The sequence below is a fragment of the Meles meles genome, chromosome 17 (assembly GCF_922984935.1).
Source record: "Meles meles chromosome 17, mMelMel3.1 paternal haplotype, whole genome shotgun sequence".
Taxonomy (NCBI): Eukaryota; Metazoa; Chordata; class Mammalia; order Carnivora; family Mustelidae; genus Meles; species Meles meles.
This window is the reverse complement of record NC_060082.1, coordinates 36,754,870-36,779,337: the sequence shown is the minus strand read 5'-3', so window position 1 is coordinate 36,779,337 and position 24,468 is coordinate 36,754,870. Positions and strand designations below refer to the sequence as shown.

At 44.2% G+C, this 24,468-nt stretch overlaps 1 protein-coding gene across 6 annotated transcripts in view; it reads right to left on the bottom strand.

Annotated features, from left to right (window-relative positions):
• The window catches only part of HHAT (hedgehog acyltransferase), a 335,352-nt gene that overhangs the window by 262,922 nt on the left and 47,962 nt on the right, over positions 1-24,468 (bottom strand). For 4 of the 6 annotated variants that reach the window (XR_006815465.1, XM_045982015.1, XM_045982017.1 and 1 more), the window contains 3 exons: positions 22,519-22,632; positions 9,599-9,793; positions 7,115-7,330 (listed from right to left, as the gene is read on the bottom strand). Coding sequence is in view for 5 of the 6 variants with exons in the window: in XM_045982015.1 (XP_045837971.1) it covers positions 7,115-7,330; positions 9,599-9,793; positions 22,519-22,632 (525 nt within the window). In the remaining variant the exon portion in view is untranslated. The remainder of the gene's footprint in view (positions 1-7,114; positions 7,331-9,598; positions 9,794-22,518; positions 22,633-24,468) is intronic. The other 2 variants (XM_045982019.1, XM_045982020.1) reach the window with 2 other exon arrangements.

The following is a 24,468-nucleotide window of genomic DNA, read 5'->3' as shown; positions in this document are numbered from 1 at the left end:
CACCACTAGACCAACGCGCAAACACAAGAGAGAGCACATGAGTGTTCCGGGACCTTCTCTGACAAGATTTTAGTAGACAGAAGCCTGCCTTGTAATGCAGAGGTGAAACTAATGCATAAATGATGAAGTTGAATCCGCAAACATTTGCTGGCAGAAGAAATGGACGTGAATTAGCTTTTGACAATCTGGGCTCCAGCAGACGCTCCCCGAACAGGAAAGACCCATTCCTAAGGCCTCTGGGGGCTTCCACAGGTCTTGAACATCAAAGGTGCAGGGGTCCCGCTGCAGTCAGGGGTGATAGGCACTGCTCTCAGAGAGGGAGGGTAATCTTCATGCCAGGGTGTTTATTTTATTCCATTTGACCACACATTCTACCACTTTCTCAACCCGTCCTCTCAGCAAAAGATGTCAGCTTCAGAAATTCTGGCTTCCTTAGCGACATCGCAATAACCTGCACAATGGCTTGCTCCCTTTTCCATCTGCGTGGGTAGCTACACCAAGGAAAGCTCCTTGGCTTAATAGTTTTGTAATGTAAATTGATCAAGGGAATTTCCCTTCTGTTTGCCTTCCACAGCTGGCCTTCGGAAGGTATTTTGCCCAGCCTTACCAAGCTGCCTTGTTAGAAGCAATGGTAACTGCTGGGAGGGATCTCCCAGGTCATCTGGGAAGGGTTTTCCTGGAAGAGGACTGGGCACATCAGGGCCTTGCAGACCCACAAAGATCACAGCCAACCGCAATCGCAGCTGCACTACACGACCCAGTGCACATCCCCTTCCAGGCATAACGTGAGGGCGGTTTTCCTCTGAATGCGCACAAGTGTGCACGCTCTGCAGGACCACACAGCGTCTGCAGCCGTGGATCTGCAGGCCAATGGATGGGAAAAGCCTCCAGGCAGAGATATCTACCAAACATCACATCTGTAACTGAACTGAGAAGAAAAGGAAAGAACCCAAATGTCCAGCAGGAGGAGGCTGGTCAAATGCATGAGTCCACCTCAATATCATGTAGCCATAAAAACTTTTTTTAGTGTGCGTAAATAATGGAATCCTGGAAAGATACATACCAAAATGGCAACAATGATTGTATTTTTTTGGTAAGATTTTTAGATTGCTTTTGACAACTGGTTATTATTTGTAATAAGGGGAAAGTAATAGAATGTCAAGATACTGTGAAGACTCGGGTTTTCTCTATGGATGAGGCAAGGTCCTCTACTTCTTCACTCTTCTATAAAGTATCTAGCTGCAGGATCTCGCAGCCCAGCGTCCTCTAAGGGTAAGTATTCTGCTTGCTCTCCTACAATGGACCTATCTTTATTTTTCCTCAACTTCCCACCTCACCGGTTGATTTCCTTACTTATATACTGAGGTCCTCTTTGTTCATTCTTTTCCAGCTCTCTAAAGAAGATTCATTTTGACCTCACTGCCATCAACATATGAGGAAACAATTATGAACACAGTGTCCATTGGTCTGTGGGGACCGGAAGAGTTCTCACCAAGGCCGTCAGCTCAGCTAAGACATGAAGAGGCACATAAACCATTCCAGACCACAGGTAGCCCTTTTCTGGTGCCACACTCCTGGAGGAAAGTAAGTTCCCAGCTGAACAGGATAACGGCCTCAGAAGCAGTATGGATAGAACACAATCTTCACACAACAGAACGTCTCCAGTTTCTCAATAAGCAACTCTGCACAAGGCACATGGGCCCAAGCGCAAGCCCACCCCAAGCTCAGGTCCCCTGAAGACCCGACCTGTACCTGAGGCCTCAGAGCATCACTGAGTGTGCAGCCCCAGCCCCAAGAGCAGAGAACCAGCCGGACGGGAGGGGAGCCCCACCAGGCAATCAGGAAAACATGTCTACCCAATCACCTCTTAGCTCCAGGCAATTGCCATTCAAGTTCAATTCAGAGGCCTGCCTTAGCCTCCCCAAACAATGTGCAGTCTAAAATGACACAAATATCTGTAATTAAGGAAAAACCTGAGGTGCATTTTGTGGCTGATTGGCTTCCCAATAATGGCTTATCTACTCTCCCCAGGGCAAAACTTCCCTACCCGGTTTAATAATATAATTAATATTATATAATTATATTATATAATAATATAATTAATAATTTAATATAATTATGTGTCACCACTGGACCAGAAGGGCTGGACTTTTCTCTGCAATGCCCCCTTTTTGATGCTGGATGCCTCCTCGCTCAGAGGAACAGAACTATCTTCCTTAATCATACAAGTGAATACAGGAGAAGGAAAACAATCCAGTTTTTTATTCTATTAGCTTGTACTTTAAAAAATGGTTATTCATCTTTCTTTAGAGTCATGGGATTCAGTCCATTTATACCTTCAATCTAGTTGACTCCCTTTTATTTAAAAACAAAAATTCAGCATTTGTCCCTTGTCGATCCAGCAGAAAGAAAAGATATGCCATACACAGCTCACCTAATGAGCAGGGTTGCTCTCTTGTCTGCATGCAAGCATTTCATTTGCAAGATCTCAAACTCAGGGAGTGCCAACCTTCAGACCACTAGAAACTGCCATCAGTGGGAATTTTTAGTTAAGCCTCCACTAAAAAATACACATTAACTCATCTGCAAAGTGCATTTTAAAACACATTATATTTCAAAACCTCATTTCATGCAAATTGCATAAAAAGGAATGTCGAAGCCTCTCAAAGACAGTCTGATGACTAAAGATGACAGTTCTCAAAGATGACAGTTCTTTTCCTTCATACACTAATAATACAGATACTTAAGCGCACCAGCCAAAGTCTTCCCTGGAGCCAGGGTTCGACTGTGCCAACTCTGCTCCCACCTCTGCACTTAGGTCAAGGGCACCACAGCCAGGAGTCATATCCTTTGTGATGGAGGAACGGCTCTCCAATCCATGGTCACAGACACTACCCTACTCCCAACAAGCCTTCTGCAATAAGCCCTCCTCTCCCCCTCCCCAGGAATCCAGACTACAGCTGGTGGGATCCCGCAGCCAAAAGCAGCTGCCGCAGGACTGGGACCTGCTCTAGCCAGCTTGAGCCTTCAGACCCAGATGTCCACCAGGTGACACCACGTCCTCTAACTCCTGTGGGGCTGGCTGCCTTCCACCCTGATCTGCATTCAAGTAGCCACTTTTTGTCCCTGTGTCACCGTCTGTGACGTGGTGGTAACAAGAGTGCCCCTCTTGTCCAGCGGCTATAAGGATGAAGGAGTTCGCACATACCAAGTCTGGCTTGGAGCAGGGGCCAGTGGCTGTTATGAATTACAGTCTGTGTTATTCCAGGTGGTCTCCAGAGCCATAGCCTACCCCAAACCCTGAGCGGCATCTGGGACTCGGCCTGCCTGCCCATCTCTTACCGACCCTAGACACTCAAGGGCTGGGCCTACCCTGGCACCTACAGCGACCCCCTGCCTCTCTCTCCTGAAGAGACAGAACTGACACACTGGCCCCTTCTAAGGCCAAGAACGGCCACTGCCCAGGATCCCGTGCTGCCATGCCCACTAATGTGACAGGACACCCTGGGTCTTGGATCTGGCCTAAACCTATGTTAGTTCACAACCCTGGGAGCTTCCTGGGGTAAAATCAGAAACTGGCCCCTCTATGGGGAGGGAGGGAGAAAACGAAGATGCAGAGCACTCCGGATTGGTAGGTGGCAGGTGTAATGAGCAGAGGAACTTACACACAAGGCAGGTCTCGAATAGCTACAAATCTCCACCCCTGCCTACCCCATCTTAAAAGTTTATAGAGAGGCCTTAACTGGGTTCAATCACATATTCAGTTCAGAGGTTCTCAGTGACACCTTACTCTCTCAAGTCTGTGTCCTTGAAATAGCTCCTAGTGGGGAACAGCAGGTGGAATGCACACTCTAAGGATGGGAAGGCATGAGGAGCCTCCGATTGCCTGGGTTCAGCTTGTGGGTCAACCAGCAGTCAGAGAGAGCCTCATGACCTCCTCCAACAGCTTCCCCAGAATTGCCAGCTGCTTCCGGCAAACAACAGTAACAGTAATCATTAACACCTCACAGCATTAGCTACGTTACCTATAGGAAATCACTTAATCCTGTAACAATCCTGTGATGGAGATACAATTATTCTTCTCATTTCACTGATAAGGTAACAAGAGTCACAAATAAGGCAAATAATTCACCAAACGTTCTCAAGTCAGAGCAAAGCAGGAATTCAAACCCTGACAACAGGGTTGGGCTCCAGGGCCTTTGCCCTTAGCCGCCAGGTAAGATAACTGTCGGAGCACTAGTTTGTCCACTGGGGTTGGGAGCACAGCCCTCAGTGAGGAAAAGCCCCCTGGTCTACCACACTCTGCCTCACTGTCCTCCCCCACGCCAGCCCCCACTGCACAATTCAGCCTGCTCAGAGGAAGAAGTGGGGGCCCCAGGCTCCAGGCTAAGTGAATAAACAAGCCTTGTGTGTAAGTGCCTCTGTGTGTAAGTGCCTCTGCTGATTAAACCTGCCCCCAGCCAGCCCGTCCTCTAGCATCAGCCCTAGCTGAGTTCCACAGACCACGGGACCAGAGTTTCCGAGTTCCACAGACCACGGGAGAAAAATAAATGGGGCAGGGTGCCTGGGTGTCTTAGTGGGTTAAAGTCTCTGCCTTCAGCTCAGGTCATGATCCCAGGGTCCTGGGATCGAGCTCTGCATCGGGCTCTCTGCTCACCGAGGAGCCTGCTTCCTCTCCTCTTTGCCTGCCTTTCTGCCTACTTGTGATCTCTGTCTGTCAAATAAACAGGGCACGTGTTCCTCAAACTCCAAATGCTGTCTGAGATGGCCTTCAAGCTAAGGTACTGTGGCCTTTTAACAGGCAAATTTATACCTGCTCATGATCAACGTGCAAATTTCACATGCCTTACTTCACACAGGACACCTCTTCTGTGCTTCCCTCATCTTGTGGATGCTATTTACATACTTAAAAACTTGGGTGAAAGACACATTTTCCCCACGGTGTGCCTGGTACTGTCATTTTATCAATCAGTTTGGCCTTCCAGTTGGTTTCCATGGTGGGGCTCTGCTGCCCCCTGGTGGCAGAGCCTCATTCTCGGGCTCTCCTTGATCAACCTAAGAACTCTGAATGTCAGTATTGGTCACTTCATGTTATATTCATTCATTCACTCACACACTCGTTCAGAGCAAACGTGCTTATAAGTTCTTCCATTTGGCTTTCTTCCCCTCCTAGAAGCTTCTTTCTTCGTGGCCTCCAAGAAGTAATTCTTTCACTACCAGCTTAGCTTCCTAGCTAATCGCTCCCCTTCAAAACCCATTTTTCTCACAGGGGGTCAGTGCCCCATTAGGACTGTCTATACCTGCAGAACCCTAACGGCTGTCTTTACTTGCCCTGCAGCGTACTAAACATTTTGCCTTTTCTAGACTGACTTTCCTATGAATCTTCCCAGACCACAGAGAAAGGTTTCAATTTGCCTTGTGAGTTCTCTGCTTTTAGCAAGTGCTCCCATTTTGAAAGGAGTGAAAAAGAGAGGGGTAAGATACAGCTGCAAGCAGCATCTCCACACCTGAGTCCCTACAGGAAGAAACCTGGTCACCCCCAGCCTCCAGCCCCCGACTCGGCCGGGGAACTCAGAACTGTGGTTCTCAACCTTGAGCCGGCAGCAGAATCACAGGGAAGGCCTATTAAAATCAGTTGCTGGGCCCCACCCCAGAGTGTCTGAACCAGATCTGAGGTGGGGGCCCAAGAATTTGAATTTCTAACAAGTTCCCAGATGATCCTTCTGCTGCTGCTCCTAAGGCCACACTGTGAGAACATCAGCTGCCATGGCTAACCACCTGTCTTCCACACAATAATTTAAAACATAATTTTCAAAGGTAAACTTCAAGTTAGTTCAGGACAGAAGAATGATCATATGTAACCCAAACTGAGGTATGAGAAACCATATGCTAAACACGTATCTGCCTAGAATATGAATTTCACTTGAAGATTTATGGAGGATAAAAGAGTTAAATAATTTAATTGGCAATTCTTAAACTGCACATTATTGTTATGTGTATATGAAATATACAAGTGTATAATGTATAGATAAATACACAATATAAAAGTGTATAATGAAATACACTTTTGAGTATAATGAATACCTGTGTGGGATTTTTAAGACAGAACATGGGATTTCTAAGAACTCTGTTACTTTTCCAGGGGGCATCTTCCACATTGCGCTTTGGAAATACGTATCAGTACTGCTGGCCCTGCACTTGGACCTCATCCCAGGCGTGTGTATGTATATGTGTGTGCGTTTGTGCGTGTGTGTGCATGTGTGAGCTGTGCACAGGCATGTGCTATGCTCTGTGTGCACAGAGGCTGTGCTGTGTGTGCACGTACGTGTGTGCACCTGCGCTCTTATTCCCACCTCCATCGAGACTGTTTTGTTTTCGTGGTGGGAGGTAGAACTGTCCCTCAAGAAACATAGCTTTTAGGTATGATCGGTTTCCTAAACATGTTCCATTAGGCTGGCTGCAGCACGAGAAGGAAAATTCTAAGTAGGAGGGAGAAGGAGGTAGGAATGACGAAGGGAGCTTGACAGGAGGTTCAGACAAGGCTGCAGGGAAGCTGGGTCCTGAGCAGAAACAGGCACTGGGAGCCCAAAACACACCACTACTGTCCAACTCTAACTCCACTGTGCTGTCTTACCTAGTCACCCTGAGCAGTTCCCCAGGCAATGACAGAGTTATTTCATTAGCAGTTTGTGACAATAAAAGACAACATGGTATTTGCCAACCAACAGCTTAGACAGTTTCTCTTTCCACTTTTCCAAGTAATACCATCAGAATCTAATTTTTTCTTTCCCCGGGACCTCCCAACAGTGGATATCCACTCTAAGTTCCCTGCTATGCCCAGTTACTAATCCTGGTTGCCAGAGACCACTGAAGAGTCGGGGGTAGGGGGGAGGGTTCCTTGACCCAACAGGCCCAAGAGACAGATAGACCTTCATTTCAAATACATACTCCCCCTAAGTATTTCATTTACTATGTAAGCAGTCACAACAACCATGTATTTTCAATCTGTGGGCCCCCTGGAATGCAGAGCCTCAGGTGTCTCCTGCATGGCCATGACCAGTAAGGACAGAGGTTTGATCTACAGAATATCAGCCCAGTCCCAAGGGGGCCCTACCTTGTCGATGAACTCCGGGAAGCTGAGGATGGGCCCGTTGTGGAAGACAGGGTAGTAGAAGACATAGGCCACCAGCCAGGGAAAGGAGTAGAAGCTCCTCCCGCAGGGCACCTCCTGCCAACAGAGCTCCAGGCTGAAGCTGGTGTAATACAGACAGCGCACGGTCAGCGTGAACTGCAGCAAGTAGTACTCGTTTTCTGTCTGGTACCAGCCTCTCTGCAAAGTCCCAAAAGAGAACAGCCCTTGAGCGTCAAAGAAGGACAGCATCTAGGCCCCTGGGAAGGAGATCAGTTCCACAGGTAGACCAGCTGTCCCGTAAAGAGGCAGCAGGTAAATTTCCCTGGTGACTGGAGCAAGGAGTTAATGAGCACGGGCGGCCGAGTGTCTCTACCACCATCCATCCATGTAGCATTAGGCCTGATGCACTACAATGAATGTTCTCCCAGAGACACAGCTCTCGGATTCATCTTGACATGCAGGTGAACTACAGCCAGTGGGGACTTTGACAGTTCCTCCAGCAATTCAGAAGGCAGACGGAGGCTTATGAATGGCATATGGGATTCCTGCCTTCAACGTATTTTTCCTTTTGTTCTTCTATTATTCATTTGGCTCCACATGTAGGTGAGGACTATCTGCCAAAGAAGCTTTAGAAACACAGTCAAGAAAAACAGTCCCTTGGAACTAGAGGGTATTATGCTTAGCGAAATAAGTCAATCAGAGAAAGACAACTATCATATGATCTCCCTGATATGAGGAAGTGGACACGCAACATGGGGGTTTCGGGGTAGGAAAAGAACAAATGAAACAAGACGGGATCGGGAGGGAGACAGACCATAAGAGACTCTTAATCTCACAAAACAAACTGAGGGTGGCCAGGGAGAGGGGAGTAGGGAGAGGGTGGTGGGGTTATGGACACTGGGGAGGGTATGGGCTATGGTGAGTGCTGTGAAGTGTGTAAACCTGGCGATTCACAAACCTGTACCCCTGGGGCTAATAATACATTATATATTATTAAGAAATTTAAAAATTATTAAAAAAAGAAAGAAAGAAAAGAAAAACAGACCCTACCCTCCATGTATCTAAATTCTCATACAGGAGAGAAAAATAACAAGCATGTACTAAAAATGTATGGTAAAATCTAAACAGTATAACCAGGAATAAAATTATGGCTCATTTTATAATCATCATGCTTCTATATTTTCCATAATACTTAGGTATTTTTTTTTAATGAGAAGAACAATTTATGGGAATACAAGATAGAAAACTGGGACAAAGGGAGGAATGGTGAATGTGATGCATGGGGACACTTTTAGGGCTTTCCACAGAAAAACTAAGCACTGAAGAGTTCCTATTCCATGCCCCAGACTGTAGCAGCCACCAAGTAAGACTGAGAGAACGATGTGTGCAAAAGCATGAAAACCCAAAGCAACAAGTTTCTGGTCATTTGTTCCCCTCAGGCAGTATTTCTCAAATCTCTAGTCTACACAATAAATGGACTATTTATTCACCATCAATACCCACAAGTGATACTAACTATCCCCAAACAAATGATAATTACCATTGAAGCTTTTACCCTACTTTCTCTCTTAAGCCCAGATTTTTAACATATGTGCTTAAAGTGTTAGCCCCAATCTATTGGTGAGAGTGAAGAAAAACTAAGATAATATAACAGAAAAAATAACTGAATTTTCAAAAGCCTATCATTTTTACAAAATCCTTAACAGGTATCATCTTATTAGAGTCTCAGAACAACTCCGTGGGGAACACAGAGCACCTATTACTTCCATTTTCGAAATGATGAAATTGAGACTCAGGTTAAATGACTATCCCCAGTCTCACGAGTAGGAAAGACAGTCACTCGAAGAGCAGAGGAACCAGGTCATCCACTGGCTCAGCTTTCCCATCATGTTCTTTCCCATGACCTTGCCACGTGCTGTCATTTGAATCACTGCATGAGCGAATGAACAAGTGAACTAAAATAAAGACACTGCAGAATTTCAGTTCCATGATGACTAAAGAAAGAATATCAAAACTACCTAAGATTTTCTGGGCCAGGAAAACACCTGCCTTATCTGTCTCAGGGGCCATCATGGGCATTGGATGAGATAAGGAATGTGAAATTTTCCTATAAATTGTAGAGCACCGTACAGATGAGTTTTTGTTAAATGCAGAGAAGACTATTTTCTTTTCCCACTATTCCTTACCCTCTGTTCCTGCAACATCTGGCACCACCCACACCTACTAAACTGGGAAAAGAGGTACAAGGTCCACCCTGGGCAGCCTTAGATGGCTAGGACATAGATCCAAAAGACAAGACTGCAGAATGCCACACACCAGGACTCACATGTACCAACCCCACATGGCCACTAGGGGGACCCCCACCATGCTTCGTCAATTGACTCTTGGCTAAAAACAAGGCATCTTCCTAATGGAAGCTCTGCCAAAGACAGCGTCTCCTTCCAAGGGTAAAACAGCGACACTTACCTTGACTTCCTCCACATCTTGCAGCCTCAGTGTGGAGAGCAGGAGGAGAGAACAGAGCCATGTGAGGACCAGCGACCGGAACTGGGCTACACAGAAGGAGATGAGGGTGTGGAGAAAAATAATGGCCGTGCCATGGGCCCCCAGCACACACCAGGAGGCCCATATTCCATATGCCCCCAGGATCCAGGGTCTGTGCTGCAGACAGGGAGGGATCCAGGGAGAGAGAAGGAGGGAGAGGGCCGGGGAGGAAAAGACAAAAGAATGAGCTATATGGGTATTGCTATTAAAGGTTTTACATACAAGAGCATAATACTTAGTGATCCATTAACCAAACTATTCTCACCGCCCCAGGGATTTAGTGCAACACAGACAAACAGGATTCAGAGGGACCTTCCACATTAACCCCAGAACTCCACCAGATTCACCTAGAAAGAAGTAACCACTTTCCGGCCTTCAGCCAAAGCCACCCAGACCACTGGATTCCCCCAACAAGATACTTAACTACTTTTCAGCAGACCCATGGAAGCCAGAAAACCGGTGTAAAAACTACTAATCTGGAACACTAGCCCCCACATACACTATCCCGCAGAAGTGAAGGTAAAAGAAAATGCTGGTGCACGTTTTCTCGGGAGTCTCACTGAGACAACTGGGCCATTCAAATTCACAAACAGCTTTCTAAACTCCAAACTAGAGATTTAAATGAAAATTTTGGTACATTTTTACTAGCATATCATTCACAATCAAACTGATGTCACAGAAAAGGTGTATCTTACCTGCTTTATACAATATTGAGGCCTTTGCATAATCAATCTGATGGACATGGTCATTCCCATTTTAGCAGAATCAGAATATTTTTCTCTCCAATTATCAAGTTTTGGAATTATTGACATTGAATAAATAAACATGTCTTTGCTTTTACGATATATTCTTGGTCATATCTAGATGGTAAATCTTTACTTAAAAGCCACAATAATGTTTTAACATTGTTTATATATACATATTAACCACAGATTATAGTGGTTTAATTATTCAAGCTTTGAAGTCCAACTGCCTAAAATAAATCCTGGTGTCCCCATTAACTAGCTGTGTGGCCCGCAGGCAAGTTACTTAATCCCCCTGTGCCTCGGTTTTTTCATATGTCAAATTAGGATAACAGTATCTATTTCATGAGCTTGCTGTGAGGATTGTTAACGCATGTAAAACCCTTACAACAGTATCTGCATACATAGGAAGGACACTACAAATTCTAGTTATTATTCCTATAGGGAAATACGATGAGTCTTTTTGGTGTGCACTTAAAAATATGGTTTCCAGGAATACACCGAGTTAAAAAGTGGGGAATACCTGAATTGAGGTCTTCTAGTGAAAACAAGAATTCTTTAAGGCAAAGACAGATGTGGACCATGAGCTGTAAATCCCATCTTTAGACGCTAGCTCTTCCAAAATATTGTCTAAATACAATTCTTTTTTTTTTTAAAGATTTTTTATTTATTTATTTGACAGAGAGAGGGATCACAAGTAGGCAGAGAGAGAGGGAGAGAGGAAAGCAGGCTTCCCGCTGAGCAGAGAGCCCGATGTGGGGCTCGATCCCAGGACCCTGGGATCATGACCCGAGCCGAAGGCAGAGGCTTTAACCCAATGAGCCACCCAGGCGCCCCTAAATACAATTCTTTCCCAAACCTACACTCCGGCCCAAGAGAGAACATTTTAGATGAGCGACTAGGTCAGCCACTTTTAAGTTCCAAGAAAATCAGAGAGATCTGCAGTTCTGTTTTACTATTTTTCCATCCTATTGCCTACAGAAAACAGTAACATAAATTTGCTTCAAATTTTCCCCCAAACACTCACCTCTGGGCAGAGTCCAATTATAAGAAACAAGGTTGCCAAAGACCATTTTACTGATTTTAACAAATGGGAAAGAAAAAAAAAAAGGGTTTTTCCAACGGGATCTTGAGGATTGACCACCAGAGATCCTTTTCCATGGGCTACACACATACACACAGCCACCTTTTTATTAAGAATGATTTGATCCATGTGGAAGAAGCCTATGTGTTCAGCTTTCATTTGGAAACTTAACCACAGACTAAGAGGCTTCAATATGGAAAAAGCGAACAAGATTCTCTGATTAATTTAACTGTGCTCACCAAAGCTACCTTAGAGGCACACAACTCTGTCCCAATTCTCGTCCCTCATGGCTTTCCTCCTGCTCAAAAGGACAGGCAGGCAACACTTGGTACTGTTCCAAGATGGCGTACACGAGGCTCTCATGTTACCTGCACACTCTCCACTATCCCTCGTATCACCTACTCCTTCTCCCCAGTAGGGAGAGGCAGCTCTACCACACATATCCACGGCAGACAGGTGATATAAAGGAAAATATGTAAAATAGGCAAAAACGATTACCAATTTTTTTTTAAGTTATATAAATAAGAACCCCACTAAACTCCTGACAGCATGATCAGTCATCCATGCCTTGTTCTCTGACTGGCATCAGAGCACAGTCCCCGCTACCAGTGCAGCCCTTAGGACACACCTCCTCCAAACACTAACCCCCCACATGCATGTGAAACTGGCAGAATTGGCTGGAAATAGAAGAGCAACATTGCCCACCAGCAAGCAGCCCCATGGATGGCCTGCTTCTCTGAGAAGGAAAAGGAGGGGGAGGGCTCAAAGGCCATTTTCATGCGCAAAGGCCTAAAACAGCACTGTTCCACCTATTTCTACTCCAAAAGTGCTTGTCATGATCTCAGGGTCATGAAATTAAGCCCCCACACTGGGTTCTGGGCTCAGTGCAGAGTCTGTTTCTGCTTCTCTCTGCCTCTCTCTCCCCCTCCCCAAACTCCTGCACTGTAAAATAAATAAATCTTAAAAATTAATAAAGTAAAGGGTATCAAAGTGTAAGCCACCCAAAGCTTGAGAATAAGACAGGCTAGGTGAACTCTGCTGCGGCCCAGGACTGTCCTGACCCCCTTCACTTGCCTCACTCCAGGCTCTTCCGTTTCTAATAGAAGACGAAAAGGCAGGAAAGGGAAGAGAAAAAACTTTTAAAAAGTCTAACAAACAGTAAGAAAGAAACTATATTTTTGTGGTTATTCGGATACAGCTGAAGAGTGAATGCAACAGCCTTCCTAACGGGATACAGTGCATCCTGCCCCAGACTGAAGGACGGCCACTGTCCGCTGCTCCCACTGCTCCCCGTGTCGACAATGAACGGACCCTCTGCTTGACAGTCCCCCTCCGCAGGCTAATATCCTGTCTTGTTCAAATTACAATAACGTAGGCCCAGAGTCTAACATGGCACCGAGCATACAGCGAGCGTCCCATAAATACTAGGTAAGTGAACAAATGTTGAGTGGGTAGATATGGGGGGATGGATATGCTTCCCCAAGTCTTTGGGCTTAACCTGGTAGTTATGACTAACAGATGACAAGAAGTTAGCACCAACACTTGGGGCTTTTTAGTCAACGAACATGAAAAGCTGCTGTTTTCGAAGGTCTGTGCTTGTACCGCTCACCCCCTCATGAATGAAGGCTGCTTTGCCAGTGCAGATGGAACGGAGTCATTTCAGGTCTCGCTGCCTACTGCCTGCTTTCCACTCACAGGGGTCTCTTACAACTCGACTTGTGTTGTGAAAGCTCAGAGAGTTTAGCATGGTCAGGGCACAGGCCCCAAGTCATGAAGGTGGACATCTGTGGTAGAACCCGCTGCCTCTCACCCAATGGACAGGTTCAAGGAGACTAACCGATTGAGCTGGCGTATTTCCAAGGCTGAATTCAGCACTCCTGTGGGAAACTTCACCCTTCTGTTCTTCAAATCTTCTTCATGGGGAGTAAGGACCTAGCCCCGGGAAGAGCCAGCTGGCAATGCCCCCGACCCCGCCATCCTTCTCTCCCATCAGCTTGCTCTGAGCTGCGAGCACCGAGCGACAGGAGGGTGTGGCTCCCTCGTTAGCTTACCTCCAGAGGGAAGGGTGAAAGCCTAAAGCCTTGGTGAGGACTCCTGTTGGCAACGTTACCAGACTTTGCTATGAATGATTTTTGTACAGCTGCCCAGAAACCATTCAGTGGGGGCATTGTTTGAGAAATAGAGAGTCAACCAATAATCCTTATGCATGGCATAATTTATTATATACTATATAATCAATTGCAGCTGCTATTTTAAAAATATATATTTATATGTATATATCTCCCCAAAGAGAAAAACCAAAACCATCCCAGAGTCAAAACAACCACATTCTAGCCTGCCTTTCCTGGGGGCAAAGGCCAGCGGGACTTCACAAAGCAGATTTCAGTCCTCCTTAGATATGCACTGAGGGAGAAGAGTCTGCTCATGAGAGCACATGAGATTCCTATTAGGTGTGTGGTTTCAATAAGATGCTGGCGGGAACACTGCTCACCACAGCCTTCCAGAGGTTAGTTTACTCATTTCAGCCAGTGCCACGGGACCACACTTTGCAGTCCTGTGGCTGATGAGCTCAGCTGGTCAGGGCCCCATGCTAATGATGTGGGTTCTGCCACTGAGAGGTACACTGAAGACTCCGCTCTGGGGTTAGCAACAGAGCCACCCGCAGCCCCCACACCAGGCCAGCCTCCTCCAAAGGTGCACACAGGGTATTTTTAGTTCCGAGGGCAGAGAACACAATGTCTCAGGTGGTGGCAAGGCCACAGGGGTATTCAAGAAGGGAGGCAACGGTCTTGACCCACCCAACTCACAATCCAATCATAACAAGCCCACAGCCAAAGCTCCGGGCCTTACTCAGCCTCCCCTCCCAGGGCACCGGCCTCGCCAAAACCCAGAGAGAGAGCCCTACCCAGAGAAAAAGCGTTTAACCTTGGCCAAGAAGCTCTGTGGAAAGTTTTATTACTTATCATGGTGGGAAGAAAAGCGAGAAGAGCAATGCCGTCACACTTTTGGACATAACCTGCCTCTCTCTGGGAGGAGGTGCGACCCACAAAGGAAGAGAGGAGATTAGATAGTAGATGGAGATGGGAAGCATCATTCAGGGCTTAAGGACTGGAACAGCAAGATTAGCTCAGATGCTAACATGCTTTCCCTGCAAGGGCTGCCCGTCCACACCTCCTGACCCCTCCAGGAATGGGGAAGTAAAAGACAGCTGCAGCCCAAATCTTCCACTTTGAGTAAATCCCATAAACATCCACCATCTGGGACACTTATTCCAGGTGGTGAAAGCACAAAGCTAATGGGGCCAAAGTTGTGGTTCATACTTACCTATCAGGGCCAAGCAGACTCAGACAGAGAAAGCCCTGTCCCCCAACCACAGGCAGAACCCCGCCCACCAGCTGTCACACAAATCAAGCCTGCAGCTGAGATGAGGGGATGGGAGAGACACACACTGGTGACTCAGTGCTCCCCCCTGACTTTGCATAGGATATGCTCTACGCATACAGAGTCCACCTGCCCACCCAGGCCTGGTACGGAGATGCAGGAAGCTGAAAGAAGCAAACACCTGCATTCCTTCAGACCGCAGCTCAAAGGTACCTCCTGGGAAGCTTTCCCTGACATCCCCAGGCAGATGTGGCCTCTGCCTCCTCCCAGGCACCCAGCCCACCATGGCAGCAGGTCCAGAATCAAGATCAGTATTTGGCTTCCTCTGTGTGTTCACCCAACTTTCTCAGGGGAAGGGTCTGTGTCTCAATCCTTCCCCCCAGCCCCACAACCCAACACAAGTTTGAGAGAAGGTCAGAGAAAGGCAGGGGAGGTGTGTAGGTATGGCTGGACAGACAGCCTCTACCCTCAGGGTTTCAGAATCTCAAGACGGTGGCCTCCTTTCTTGAGCACGGTAGAGGTGACTGCTCCCAGAAGCAAACACACAGACCACAGTCATGGCACACAGCAAATGTCAGCAGCCCACAGCAGCCCTTGGCTTTCATCCCCTACAAGTATAACCCTGAAAAACATCAGACCCTCACCATTACCCTGAGAAGTAGGCAGTACCTTCCCTATGGCACAAATGAGGAATGGGCTCAAAGATATTAACTAACTGGCTTATAAGACCACATAGCTTGAAGGCGGCAAATGTGGGATTCACTTAAGTGCTCTTAAGTACTCAGAATACTGCCTAAGATAAAAAGAGCCTAACTCAAAAAGTTATAAGCAAATTAAGTGGAGGAACATCTAGATCTTAAATCAGATATACTTCTGATGCTGGTACATGCAAAACAGCAGCTGAAAATGGAGGAAGTTTGGAAAGGAGGCGCATCGGGTGGAGAGCCTCTGGAAAGTTAATCCACACCTAGCATTCCCCACCTGGCCAGGTTGCCTGCAGTGAGGGCTGGTTCCTGGAGGCAAGAAAACCTCACTCTTTATGCATAAAGCACAGGCATGCATATACTACATAAACAGTGTATCTGTGGTATTAAAATTTCACAGTAAGAAGTCACAATTGGGAAAAAGGTGGGGGGCGGGGGGCGCCTGAGTGGCTCAGCCAGTTAAGCATCAGCCTTTGGCTCAGGTCATGATCCTGGAGTCTCAGGATTGAAACCCACATCAGGCTCTCTGCTCAGCCGGGTGTCTGATTCTCCCTCTGACCCTCCCCCTTCTTGTACACTCTCTCTCTCTCTCTGAAATAAATAAAAATCTTTAAAAAATAATAATAAATAAAATTAAAAAATAAAAAGGCTCAGAGGGGAAGGGGGGAAAAAAAGCTAGAGAGACACTAATCTACAGGAAGCAAACACGAACAAGCAAGAACAAGTGAGAGGCAAAGGAGACCAAATGGATGTGGCCATTGTCAAGCCCAATACAGGTGCAAGAGTCATAAGCGGGACAAGAGATGAAAAAGTCGAGTGTGCCCAGGGCACCCTCAATTTTCCTTCTGCCCCGCTTCATTCTTCCACATGTGCAGTTACAAGTATGTCAAAAATCAAAACAGAGAAAGGAACATTTATAAAGTCTGTAAGGTACAGAGAAGAGGAAAACAGCCCCGACACACAGACCACCAGCTGCAGAAGGACAAGGCTCTACCAGGGTTTTGGAGGGCGCTGGCCAGAGGTCACTTGGGCCTCAATCAAAATAAACCATCAAAGGGAAAAAAGGGGTGGACTGCATCTCCTCCAATGCTATCTGACGAGGGAGCAGAAGGCAAGCTGAGGGCAAAGCAGAAGCAGACAGTCCACAACACCCCCCCGCCCCATGGGATATACGGGACATTCCTCAGGCACTCCTGGCTGCGCTAAAGGAACAAGTAGTTAACTTAGATCACAATCCTGCAAGACTTGGGTCTCCCTCAGTTTACAAATGTCCTGGTGATTTACATGGAAGAAGCTTGCTTATCAACAGCCTAACTTCCAGAGACCCAGAGCTCAGTTTCCTGAAGTCCTAACATCACCCTTTCCTCCATAAAATTGAGGGAGGCTGAGACAGAAGGAAATGTAAATAAAACTGAATTTCTTTTAAACCAGCAGCCCATTGATAAGGATGTGTGATAGGAGGAATATAACATTCCTCCAGGAAGCTCCCAACTATCTCACTCTTAATGCCTTACTAGAGGGGTAAACAACCTTAACTTGTCAATGGCAAGGCCTCCAGGAGCCCGTGGGTCTTAACATATGAAAGTTCTTTCTCAAAACCTCCCTTTTTCCTTACCTCTCCCAACTGCATAGTATATAATCAGCCACCCCTCAAAACCCCAGGGCAGCAGCTCTTTCTGCCCACAGGTCCTGTCCCTGTGCTTTAATAAGCACAGATTTTACACCACAGACATCTCGAGAATTCTTTCTTGGTTGTTGGCTCCAGACTACTCCACCCCACTGAACCTCACCTCTATTCCAAAACCCCATCATATCTACATCCCATCCCAACTGACATAACTACTATCCAGAATTTTAATAGTTATCTCATCTTTGTAAGCATACATGTGGATGTATTATTTAGTTTTGCACAATTCTGAGCTTTACATGGGATCATATCTGATGAAATCTTCTGCAACTTGCCTTATCAGCTCAATGTGCTGATCCAAAAATTTGTCTATGTTGACATTACAGCTATGATTCAGTCCCTTCCATGGAATAAATTCACCACAATTCTCTTTTTTCCCATAATGGACACTTGGATTGCTTCTGGTTCTTCATTATTATAAACATCACTTCAGTGAATGTCCTGACTCACCCCCTGATCGGCAAAAAAAGAGTTTCTCCAGGGGATATGTCAGAATTAGTACTGTAGCTATGGGCTAGGCACCTCTTTGTACTGCAAAGAAAAATACATAGTCACAAGCTCTCTGTAGGAGTTCAGGCAGCCATTACTTGACACAACCAGGAGTTTTGTTTTTGCGCAACTGGAGAGTATGAGATGATATGGTTTTAAGATGCATTTGCTTGATTACTAATAAAGTTGAACATGTGTTCCAAGTTTATTGGTCATTTGTGTCTCCTCTTCTGCAAATTTCTTTCCACATCTTATTATTTACATTTATTTATTTATTTATTTAGATTATTTAGCCATTATTTACTGGGTGATTTGTCTTACCTTGGGAAATTTCTTTATGTATTCTAAATACTATTCTGTCAGCTTGTAAATTACCTATTAGTGACCTGCTTTTTCACTTTCTTCATTGTCTCTTTGGGTACGTCCAATGATGTACACACTGCTGATTACACAGGATTATGCACTAAGTTTAACTACATTAGAATAAGAACTTACCAATTCATTCCTTCACAATTTCTACTTTTTGTGTCTTAAGAAATCTTTCTCAACCATATCATTAACAGATATTCCACATCACACTTTCTAAAAATGATATACCTTTTCACTGTAAGTCCTTAATCTCCACTGAAAAGGAAAAGTGTGCATTTCTTTTGAACACAGCTAAACAATTGTGTCACCACCGTTTATTAAACACTTCATCTTTTCCACACAGATCCGAAATGCTAATTCTGTCACAAAACAAGTGTCCATCTATGCACAGTTATTTTCTAAACTCTATTCTGTTCCATTGGTCCATTTGTCTACCCTGCTGCCAATACAACAATGTCCTCATTATCATATCTTTATAAGTCATAATATCTGGTAGGGTATATCCTCTGGCTTTGGTATCAATTTTATACTATCTTCTTAAAAGGTATGTTCCCTCTGTTTCTCTTTTCTGAAAAAGTCTGGGAAAGATTTAGGTCATTTGTGTCTTGGACTTTTGGCAGAATTGGTATATTACTAGTGTTTTCTTTACAGATAGATTTTTGACTAGTGATTCAATTTCTTTTCACAGTCATAGCACAATTTGGTCATTCTATTTCTTCATGAGTCAGTTTCAGTAAGTTGTATTTTCTAGCAATGTGTCTGCTTTGCCAAAGTTTTCAAGACTTTTGGTGTAAAGTTGTACAAAATATCCTCTTACTATATTTTTTCATCAGCTTTTCCATACCTAATACTGCTTATTTGTGCACTTTCTTTTCCCTTGACCAATCTTGCCAGTGATTATTTTATTAATTTCTGCTCTTATTTTTGTTGTTTCCTTCCTTTCCTTCTATTCTTTCTAACTTAAGTTGTATGCTTAGTTCAGTATTTTTCAGCCTTTCTTCTTTTTTAATATGAGTATGTAAGATTATGGTTTACAATTAAGTATCATTCTAGCCACACCCTGTAAGTTTTGATATGTAAAATTTTTCATTCATTTCTAGTTTCTAATTTCTAGTATGATCTCTTTTTTGACCTACAAATTATTTAAAAATATGTTCTCTTTAATTTCTAAATGAAATAGAGTTTTCAGGTCATCTTGTGTTACTGGTTTCCAAACTTAACTGCACTGGGATTAAAGAGGGTAACCTATATAAAACACATACTTCAAAATCTATTTGAAAATACTTTTGAGATTTGTTGAAATTTATGGTCCATATATGATTTAATTTTTTAAGATTTTATTTATTTGAGACAGAGAGAGAAAAAACAGGAGCAGGGAGAGAGTGGCAGAGGGAAAGGAAGAGCAAGAAGCAGGCTCCCCACTGAGCAGGGAGCCTAATGCGTTGCTCAATGCCAGGACCCTGGAATCACACGACCTGAGCTGAAGGCAGATGCTTAACCAACTGAGCCACCCATGTGACCCCTATGTGGTTAATTTTTATTAATACTCTGTTTTCTTTAATACAGAATATGAATTCTCTAGTTGTTAGGTATAACAATTTACATATACTTCTTATATCAAGCTTATTAATTATATTTTCCTTGTTTTTTCAATATATCAATTAGTCATGAAATTATGTTAAAATCTCTCCCTACAGGGGCACCTGGCTAACTCAGTTGGTTGGGCATCTGCCTTTGGCTCGGGACAGGATCCTGGAGTTCTGGGACTGAACCCCACATCAGGTTCCCTGTTTGGCGGGGTGCTGCTTCTCCCTCTGCCTTTCACCATGCCCGTGCGCTCTCACCCCACTCGTGCTCTCTGGCACTCACTCTCACTCTGTCAAATAAATAAATAAAATCTTTTTTTAAAAATCCCTATAATCATATATTTATTTATCTTTATGGTACTGACCAATTTTTGCATTATATTATATTAAAACAAACAAAAGTAGAATTATAACACCCTCCTAATTAACTCTTCATCATTAAACAATAAACCTCTTTGTCACTAATAATACTTTTTGCCAGCTATTGAAAAAACTACCAATATTTGGGTGGGCAGGGGAGACGGAGAGTCTTAGATTTGTTTGGAACATCTTTCCCATCCTTTTACTATGAAATTTTCCATGTCCCCCATTTTAAGTAGATCTTGCTAAGAAGCACATCTCAGAACTCTGTTTTTATTTCTTTTTTTATTTTCCTTTATTTCTGTTTTTCTTTTATCCAGTCTGACAATCTTTTTCTGGTGGATATGGGTAGGGATAGGTCCATTTCCACTGATTGTGATTTATCTCCCATTTCTTTTGTACTTTCTATTTGTCCTATCTTTTCCATGTTTGACCCTTACTTTTTTTTTTTTTTTTTTAAAGATTTTAGTTATCTGAGAGAGAGAGCACACAAGCGGAGAGGAGGGGCAGAGGAAGAAAGAGAAGGAGGCTCCCCACTGAGCAAGGAGCCCAATGCAGGACAGGATCCCAGGACCCCAGGATCATGACCTGAGCCAAAACAGACACTTAACCAACTGAGCCACCCAGGTGCCCAAACCCTTACTTTTTAATGAGATTTCTAACAGATGAAACCCACCACTTTTTAAGGTGGTAAAAAAAGAATAATACTGTCTCTACCCCTACTTTACAAAAAATGATGAATTAAAATGCAGTGGTGAGAAGCTTTTCTAAAGTTATAAAGCTAATCAGTGAGAAAGCCCAGGACCTAATACACCAGCTAATTTTCTTCTGCTACACTGCAACTGACCTTACCACAGCAGGAGTAGTAAGACCGGACACTTTTCACAGGTCCTCCTGGACATTTCACCTTCCCCTCACAAAATAAAAGTGATAGGTATTATGCTATTCATTTTACAGGTGGGAAAACTGAGACCTAGGGGCAGAGTAAGTCATTTACCTATGGGCAGAGAAACCTTGGTTAAACACAAAAATATTAAATTTCTAGAAAACCTGAACTCTTAAAAAAATACCAAACAGAAATTTGTGGCTTGAGTACCTATACTATATAATCCTTACTAGCTTAGGGACACCCCAAACATGTATTATTTATTATTGGGTCTGCTTAGAAAGTCCTAGGAAATTTCTAATGTATGAAGATATGACCGCATGTAATGATTTTAGTTTTTGCCATTTTAGAAGATGGAAATCAGTTGAATACAAAAAGTAATCAATATCATATTTAAAACAAGGAAAGTTAATGTGCTGCTGGGATTTCCTATCTTCCAGGATGAGAAGTGAGCCTTAAAAGTACCAATTCTCAGGAAACAGCTAAAAAATGGCCCAAATCAGGTCCACCTCTTGAGCCACATGCACACCTTGTTTTCTCAGTCTCACATTCTGGTCTCTCTTGCCCAGAGGCTCCTGTGTCTTGTTTCTTCACCTCCTCGAACCTCTAAATATCAAACATTTTTTGTGGGCTGACTTCAAGTCACTTTCTGGTTGTCTTTACTACATAGATTCCCCAGCAGAGACTCATTTTTTTTCAAATTAGAAATCTACAGAGTCGAGAAGCATATAGCAGAGGACTCTCGACAAAGCGTGGTCCCTCCACTACAGAGAGATCCTCCTGGTAGTATCTCAAACCCCAGGGTAGCTAAACACATCAAGAGGCTTTCAATCTTCCCATGTGCGAAACCAATTCCCAAACACCCCCTTTGAAGTAGCCCTTATCCTCCACTCCAGGCCAGGGTCAGAATAAAAAATACTACTGGAATTCTGATCTACAACAGCTACCATGGCATAAATTATTTGACATTAAAATTATTCCCACTTAATGATATCATTCACTCTACTTTCTTCTGAACTTATACAAGAAATCAGAGGTCCTGACAAGCATATTTTAAAATTTTTTTAAAGATTTTTTATTTATTTATTTGACAGACAGAGATCACAAGTAGGCAGAGAGGCAGGCAGAAAGAGAGAGAGGAGGAAGCAGGCTCCCTGCTAAGCAGAGAGCCTGATGCGATGCGGGGCTCAATCCCAGGACCCTGGGGTCATGACCTGTGCTGAAGGCAGAAACTTTAAACCACTGAGCCACCCAGGCACCCCAAGCATTTGTTTTAGTAAGATCATTTGATTAGGTATGATCTTAATACCGTCTGTAGTTCGTTTTATTCTAAAACCTTCAATTGTTTTAAAAATAACTTGGAGGAAGCAAGTGCAAGATAAGAATGTATGAAACATTTATCATAAATACCTTTTTTGATCATCAGCAGGTCTTTCTCATCTTTTCCAGGCTTCCAAGGCTAATATCCACATCTCCTGATTCCCAGTTCAGGACTCTTTTCTCTCAGAAAGCAAAAAAAGCAGCTTAAAAGGAAACGAGGCACGTAAGCATACCTTCCTTGCAAGCACATTGGCCAGCTGAGACACAGCCACATGGCCGAACAGAAACCGCAGCAGCCGCTGTTTTCCCCACTCCATCCAGAAGCTCCACTCAAAGTCGGTCGGGTCCTAAATAGGCCGAAACAAGTTAATCAGAGGGATTTCCGTACATCTTTTTTTTTTTTTTTTTTTTTTTTTTTTTTTTTTTTTTTTTAAAGATTTTATTTATTTATTTGACAGACAGAGATCACAAGTAGGCAGAGAAGCAGGCAGAGAGAGAGGGGGGAAGCAGGCTCCCTGCCGAGCAGAGAGCCCGATGCGGGGCTCGATCCCAGGACCCTGAGATCATGACCTGAGCCGAAGGCAGAGGCTTAACCCACTGAGCCACCCAGGTGCCCCGGATTTCCGTACATCTTAAGCAGAACACAAACTCCAGTTAATGAAACAACCAGAAAGAAGGCCAGCGGGAGTCCAAACCCCATAAAATGGCATTTATGCACTTCCAGGCGCTGCCACAGTCCCACCCACTTTGACCCTTCCCTCCAGCTCTGCTGGTCTCCTTGCCATTCTCCAAAGAAGCATCTTGTCAGAGCCGATCCCCCAGCACCCTCTGTGGAACAGAAACCATTATTATTCCCATTTCATAAAAGATGAAACAGAGGCTTAAAGAATTCATGTACCCAGTGTCCCATAGATAGTGCAAGCAATGAATTGAGGTTGTCTCAGGTCAGCCACGCAAACAAGAGAAATGCAAACTGGACACTAATAAAATTGCTTAAGGTCAATCCTGTTAAGTCTTGCTGTCATTTCAGGCAGGAGGATAATTTGATAGAGAAATTAACCAACTCCCTATAGGATTAGGATGAAAGAATGAGAGATATGCTTCCCTTCCCTTCAGAAAGCTCTGTCCATTAGCACCGTGTCTGGACCCGTACCAGGCACAGGGTCTGTGTAGATCCCTGGTAGGGGCAGAAGAAAACTTCTGGCAAGACTGAACAAATGAACAGCTGGGAGTTGACATCCAAAAGCCTTGGTTTGGCCTCAGGAGCCCCAGAGAGATGGTGGTGGCCAAGGTGAGTATGGAAGGAATAAACAGTGACTGGCCACCTCTAAAATGGGCAATGCAAGGTTGGCCAGTGAGCATCTCGGCACCACCATGATAAGTGGGGATCTGAGATCCTCTGGACTTTCTAGCCAAATTGTGTGGGAGGGGAAGGAATCCCCTAGTGCTACTGATACTGAACAACTCACCAGTCTCTGCCAATGGAACTTCAATTGGATTTAGAGGAAAATACATGATTTTTTTTTTTTTTTACACCTGAGGATTGAGGGGCAATTTCATACCATTACACAATAATAAAACTCTTTTTCCAGAAGGTAAAATATAGATAGAATTTATCTTGGTTCATATCAAACTGTGAATACAGAGGTAGGAAACCTAGCAGCCAACATTACAAACTTGTTTTGATTTAGAACCCAGATCTGCTCATATACTGGTTATAATGATCTTGAACGAGATGCTTTACCTTTCTATTCTATAGGCTCATATGATAACATTACTGATCTTCTAGGGGTTTATGAGGGATTTTTGTTTCTTTTTTCAAGGTTTACTTATTTATTTGACAGAGAGAGAGAGAGAGTATGGGGTGTGGGGGCAGAGGGGGAGAGAGAATCTCAAGCAGGCTCCATGAGATCATGACCTGAGCCAAAATCAAGAGTTGGACGCTTAACTGACAGAGTCACCCAGGCACCCCAGGGTTTGTGAAATTTAAATGAGAATAAATAAATAAATATAATATTTTATATATATATATATTACCAAAAGTTTAAAACAGTTACTGGCATGCTACACTCACTAAAAACTGTTACCGGCACTGCTAGTTCCACGTACTTCCCATTCTGTTAGCCAGCAAGACTGTATCATGCTTTCTATGGTGCCACTTGTTTGCATTTTTTTCCATTTTC